Source organism: Rhinopithecus bieti, unplaced genomic scaffold (assembly GCF_001698545.2).
Source record: "Rhinopithecus bieti isolate Rb0 unplaced genomic scaffold, ASM169854v2 scaffold_28055, whole genome shotgun sequence".
NCBI classification, from domain to species: domain Eukaryota; kingdom Metazoa; phylum Chordata; class Mammalia; order Primates; family Cercopithecidae; genus Rhinopithecus; species Rhinopithecus bieti.
The window spans coordinates 175,492-181,657 of NW_016812914.1; the positions used below are offsets into that span (position 1 = coordinate 175,492).

Sequence of the window (6,166 nt, forward strand, 5' to 3'; positions counted from 1 at the left end):
TCCTGGCTAACACAGTGAAACCCCCTCTCTACTAAAAAATACAAAAAACTAGCCGGGCGACGTGGCAGGCGCCTGTAGTCCCAGCTACTCTGGAGGCTGAGGCAGGAGAATGGTGTGAACCCAGGAGGCGGAGCTTGCAGTGAGCTGAGATCCGGCCACTGCACTCCAGCCTGGGCGACAGAGCAAGACTCCATCTCAAAAAAAAAAAAAAAAAAAAAAAAAAAAAAAAAAGTCAGTGGGACAAGGGGAAGAAGACTTCCAGAACCAGGAAGATGAGACAAACCAGATGAAGGGGATCGTTGAGGAGCCCCGAAATCTCCCATCTGTAGGTCCAGCCCTAGGTTCTTTGCCTCTGCTGTTCTCTGGGTGTCTCCTCTTGACAACCTCCAGGCCCCTTAGAGCCAGCAGGACCCAATCCAGGCTCAGCATGTCACCCCACACCTGCTTCTCTCCCCAGCTCACCATCCCCGAACTAGCCCCACTGTCCCCTGTCCCTAAATAGGAGACCCAGGCATTATCCTCACCTCCTTCTAGCTTTTCACCCCCATGAGCTCATGGTTTTCAGATCTTATCAATTCTCCCTCTCCAATCTCTCCCCAGCTGTCCCTTTCTGTCTCTCTCCAGGGCTCCCAGATTGTTACTTCCCTCTTAAACCCTACTCCTGGCCTGACCACCCCCATTTTTCCTCTGGCCTCCCTTCCATCTCCCACTTGGTCTCCCCCACCTCCACACTGGCTTCCCCATGTCCACACTCATTCCCTCCCTGCCTCTCCTGTCCACGCAGCCAAAGGCATCTGTGTCAAAAGCAACATGGCCATGGCCCTGCCTGCTCCAAACCCTCTCAGGGGTCCCCACTGCAACTGGTGGAAACCAGGCTCCTCACTGCACCCCATGAGGCCCTGCAGGTATAGACCCTGACTACCTGTCTATCCTCCTCTCCCATGGCCCCATTAATGAATCGTTCAGTTCTCAAAAGAGTGAACTCCTCGCCTTCCCCAAACACACCAGGCATGCCCACAGCAAGCAACGAGCTTCCACCTTTTCCCCTTCCAGGGACAGCCCATGAAGCCCCTCTGCTCATCCCTCTTTCCACCCCCAGCTCCATACTGACTGCAGCAGCCTGGCAGGGGGAAGTGGGACCAGATGGACAGACGGGTGGACGGATGGGTGGATGGATGCACAGATACAAGGATGGATGGGTGGGTGGATGACCAGATGAATAGATGGACGGGTGGATGGATGGATGATGGACGGACAGATGAGTGGATGGATGGATGAATGGATAAACGGGGGGAACACATAAATGGATGGAAGGATGGACGTATGGACGGACAGATGCATGAATGTATTTATGGATGTATGGACGGATGGATGAGTGGATGGCCAAATAAATAGATGGATGGATGGACAGATGGATGGGTGGAAGGATGGGGGGAGCAGATGGATGAATGGATGGGTGGGTGGATGGGCGGACAGATGGATGAACGGATGGGTGGATGGATGGGGATTCAGATGGATGAGCGGAAGTGTGGATGGACAGATGGATGGATGGAAGGATGGACGTATGGACAGATGGATGGGCAGATGAATGGTTACAGCAGCCGGCCGAAATGCGGGAGAAATGGGGGGGAACCAAATCCCTGCAGAACTCACCGGCCCTTTCTTGACCTCGGCGGTCCTTAGCTTCCCCTCTGAACAAAGCGGGCCTGTGACCCGCTGCGCACCCCTAAACCGTGCACTCACCCACTCAGGCCTCAGTTTCCCCCACTGTCCAGCGGGGCTGGGGTCCCGGCCTGGGAGCCACGCGAACGCCCCCACGGTCCTCTCTTCTCGGCCGCCTCCTGCCGGGTACCCGACCGCGCCCCCTCCCGTAGCGCCCGGGTCACGTGACTGGAAGCCCACCTTCTCCCGGGGAGGAGCCAGGCCGCGGGGACCCAGCGCCGGAGCGTCGCCGGGCAACAGTCCCCGCCTGGTCTCCACCTCCCAGCAGGGGCCCGGCCCCGCCCCCTGGGCGGACGCCCCGCCTCCGAATCGATCACGTGAGGGGGCCGCCGCTCTCGAACAATCCCGCCCTCGCGTTGCCGTGACAACTGCCTTCTAGGCACACTCTTCCTAGGTCCGGGCCCTTGGTTCCCCGCGCGGGCGCGGGTGGATCTCTCGGGTTCCGACTTCTTCTCGGGTTACCTTCAGGCTTCAGCCAGGCACCTAACGACTCTTTCCCCTCACGCCGCTAGGACCGGGCCGGGCCGAACTACATTTCCCAGGAGGCTCCGCGGGCAGTTACAAATAGCGCCGTGCTGACTACATTTCCCAGATAGCCTTGCGGCGGCCCGGGCCTTAAAGCGTCCATTTCCCAGCGGCCCCTCGCTGCGGGACGGCAGCCTTTCTTTGGACTCAGAGCCGTCAGAGACTACGACTCCCAGAGGACCTTGCGTCGGGCAAGAAAGACTACACCTCCCCGAGGCCTCTGCAGGACCGCGACAGGAAGCGGCGGGCGAGTCGAGTGTCCTTGCGCGTGGATCCGAGCGACCATGGTGGCCCGTGTGTGGTCGCTGATGAGGTGCGTGGGGGAGCCGGAGGGAACCTGAGTCCCCGAAAAAGTCCCTTTCTGTGAGCACCCCTGTCTCCAGTCTGGTCCCGATCTGCTCTTCGCTTTCCGTAGGGTCACCTCCCCTTCGTCCCCCGCCTATGGGCCAGATAGGGAAACTGAGGCTCCAGCGGGGTGGGGCTTCCCGAGGTCGCCAGTCCCCTCCCTCCTGCCTCCCAGCGAGCCCTTGGCGTTCCCCTCGCGGTGTCAGCCTCCGCCTCCGAGCCTCAGTTGTCTTCTCTGTGAAGTGGGAATGCCGGTGAATCCTGCCGCTGGCGTGGATGGGAGGTGAATGCGTGCTCGGAGTGACAGCGGGCAGGAGGCGCCCAGGAGCACTTGGTTTCTCCAGGGCTGGAAGGCTTCTAGAATGTCAAGGATCTTACGTCTTCACTGCCCCCGCGCACTGTGGGACCTTGAGTGACCCACTCTCCCCCTCTGGGTTTCAGTGTATCAGTTAAAGTGGCGTCCAGCCGCCCTGCCTTGCACATTGTAAATCGAGTGCTATATATAATGGGAGTCTGGGTCGACGGTGCTACACTACAGAGTGTCACCTGTGGACGGTGCTACACAACAGAGTGTCACCTGTGGACGGTGAGCCCCCAGGAGGGTCTCACTGTCTCCGTGGGCCTTTAGCTCCGAGGGTGGCGGTCAGTGTCCGCTGAGCTTCTGCTCCTCCCGTCCCTGCCCGCAGGTTCCTCATCAAGGGAAGTGTGGCTGGGGGCGCCGTCTACCTGGTGTACGACCAGGAGCTGCTGGGGCCCAGCGACAAGAGCCAGGCAGCCCTACAGAAGGCTGGAGAGGTGGTCCCGCCCGCCATGTACCAGTTCAGCCAGTACGTGTGTCAGCAGACGGGCCTGCAGATACCCCAGGTACTCTGGGCTGGGAGCGAGGCCAGGGCTTGGCGGGTGGTGAGCTCCTGGGGGGTCCCTCCAGCCCTGCCTGATGTCGTTCTCCATATTTATGCTGGCCTGATTCTCAGGCCTGTCCTCCTCCCTCCGCTTCTGGGGATGGGCTGCTGAGCCTTTTCACCACTTCTTTCTGCTCATCTCTTTTCCCAGCTCCCAGCCCCTCCAAAGATTGACTTTCCCATCCGTGACTCCTGGAATGCAGGTAAGGCACCCAGTTTCTTTACTTGGGAGGTTGCTGCAGACACCCCAGTCTAGCGCCTCTCCCCACTTCCTGGCCATTCCTTTCTGTCCATCCCCCTTCCTGCCCAACATGTGTCTCTTAGGGATCTAAAAGAGAAAGGAGGCCGAGCACGGTGGCTCACGCCTGTAATCCCAGCACTTTGGGAGGCCGAGGTGGGTGGATCATCTGAAGTCAGGAGTTCGAGACCATCCTGGCCAACATGGTGAAACCCTGTCTCTACTAAAAATACAAAAATTAGCTGGGTGTGGTGGCGCATATCTGTAGTCCCAACTACTCGGGAGGCTGAGGCAGGAGAATCGCTTGAACCCAGGAGGTAGAGATTGCAGTGAGCAGAGGTGGTGCCACTGCACTCCAGCCTCGGTGACAGAGCGAGACTCTGTCTCAAAAATAAATAAATAAATACAAAGGAAAAGAGTGGAGATTCTAGGGAAGGGGATTGGGGGGAGCCTTTGAGGGCTGGGTTGTGCAACGCCTGGTAGAATGAGAGGCAGGAGGCCTGGGCCCGCCCACATCAGAGCTTGTTCTATGAGCTTCGACAAGGCAAAGCCCTGTCCCACCGCTGCCTCAGTTTCTACTGGAAGTTGTTCTAAAAAATTTTTGCTTACTGCGTGTGTTGGCTCATGGCTATCAGCACTTTTGGAATCCAAGGCAGAAGGATTGCTTGAAGCCAGGAGTTTGAGAAGAGCCTGGGCAATATAATGAGACCCTCTCTCTACAAAAATAAAAAATAAAAAATAAAAATCTTTTTTAATTAGCTGGGCATGGTGGCGTGTGCCTGTAATCTCAGTTGCTCGGGAATTTTAGGTAGGAGGATGACTTGAGCCCTGGAGTTCAAGGCTGCAGTGAGCTATGATCACACCACCGTACTCCAGCGTGGGCAACGGAGGGAAACCCTGTCTCTAAAAAACAAAACAAAGCCGGGTATGGTGACTCATGCCTGTAATGCTAGCACTTTGGGAGGCTGAGGAGGGCAGATCACAAGGTCAGAAGTTCAAGACCAGCCTGGCCAACATAGTGAAACCCTATCTCTACTAAAAATACAAAAATTAGGCTGGGTGTGGTGGCTCACGCCTGTAATCCCAGCACTTTGGGAGGCTGAGGCGGGCGGATCATCTGAAGTCAGGAGTTCAAGACCAGCCTGGGCAACATGGTGAAACCCCATCTCTACTAAAAATACAAAAATTAGCTGGGCTTGGTGGTGCGCGCCTGTAATCCCAGCTGCTACTTGGGAGGCTGAGGCAGGAGAATTGCTTGAACCCAGGAGGCGGAGGTTGCAGTGAGCTGAGGTTGCACTACTGCACTCCAGCCTGGGTGACAGAGTGAGCCTCCATCTCCAAAAAAAAAAAATTAGCCCGGTATGGTGGTGCGCTTGTAGTCCCAGCTACTTGGGAGGCTGAGGCAGGAGAATCACTTGAACCCGGGAGGCGAAGGTTGCAGTGAGCCAAGATCGCACTACTGCACTCCAGCCTGGGAGACAGAGTGAGACTCCGTCCCCTGTCCCCCTGCCCACCACCCAAAAAAAAAACTCAGCGTTTCCCAGGGGTTGGAGGCTGGGTGAGGCTGGGAGGGGAGCATCACCAGTGGCCGTCCCTTTCCCACAGGCATCATGACGGTGATGTCAGCTCTGTCGGTGGCCCCCTCCAAGGCCCGTGAGTACTCCAAGGAGGGCTGGGAGTATGTGAAGGCACGCACCAAGTAGCAAGTCAGCAGGGGCCGCCTGCCCCAGCCAGAATGGGCAGGGCTACCACTGACCTGAAGACTCCAGACTGGGACCCCACTCCGAGGGCAGCTCCCGGCCTTGCCGGCCCAATAAAGGACTTCGGAAGTGTTCCCTGACCAGTGTGCTGGCCCCAAGGGGCACAGGGTCGGCCTGGTGGTGCCCAGAGCACCAAAGCCTGGGCTTCGGGCTCCTGATGGCTTGTCAGGGCTTGATCTTGACCACAGGCCATAGCTCTCCTCTCTGCCGTCTGCTCTGGTGCGGGGAGTCAGAGGTCAGAGCAGTTGCTCCCGGTGCTCCACAGGCCGTGCTCTGGGGCCGGGAAAGTGCTTTGGCCAAGCCTGGGTTTTGCGGGGTCTTGGTTTTGGAGGGCTGAGACCAGGGTAGGACAGTGGAAGAGCCAGAGTGGACAGAAGTGGGGTCTGCTTCCCTGTAGGACACAGGGCAGGAGCCCCCGGGGCCACTGGTTTCCGCCCTCCTCAGCTCCTGTCCCGGCCCTTCGTTGGCTGGACTCCACCCTCATTCCACCCTCTCCTCGACAACCCTATAGGGATTCCTGGCCGTTGAAGGAAATCCAGGTGTTTGTTGCCATTCAGAGGGTCTCCCGGACATCCCCTCTCCCCTGGGACGCCTTCCCTGACACCCCTGCCACTCGCTGGCCGAGCTACCTGGCAGCCTGCACAGGTCCCCCGCATCAGGCATGAGCCCTGGGA

General features: G+C 58.2%; 2 protein-coding genes across 9 annotated transcripts in view; one reads left to right on the plus strand and one right to left on the minus strand.

The window, feature by feature from the left end:
* HSD11B1L (hydroxysteroid 11-beta dehydrogenase 1 like) overlaps positions 1–2,255 on the minus strand; it is a 9,449-nt gene extending 7,194 nt beyond the window's left edge. For 4 of the 8 annotated variants that reach the window (XM_017847179.1, XM_017847175.1, XM_017847177.1 and 1 more), the window contains exon 1: positions 1,744–2,255. The gene's annotated coding sequence lies outside the window, so the exon portion shown is untranslated. Of the gene's footprint in view, positions 1–1,653; positions 1,675–1,743 lie in introns of those variants that run through there. The other 4 variants (XM_017847178.1, XM_017847171.1, XM_017847172.1 and 1 more) reach the window with 3 other exon arrangements.
* Positions 2,124–5,565, plus strand: MICOS13 (mitochondrial contact site and cristae organizing system subunit 13). Its single transcript, XM_017847180.1, has 4 exons — positions 2,124–2,560; positions 3,279–3,456; positions 3,646–3,697; positions 5,338–5,565. The coding sequence occupies exons 1-4, from the start codon at positions 2,532–2,534 to the stop codon at positions 5,433–5,435; spliced, it is 357 nt and encodes a 118-aa protein (XP_017702669.1). The 5' UTR covers positions 2,124–2,531; the 3' UTR covers positions 5,436–5,565.
* Positions 5,566–6,166: the final 601 nt, after the last annotated feature.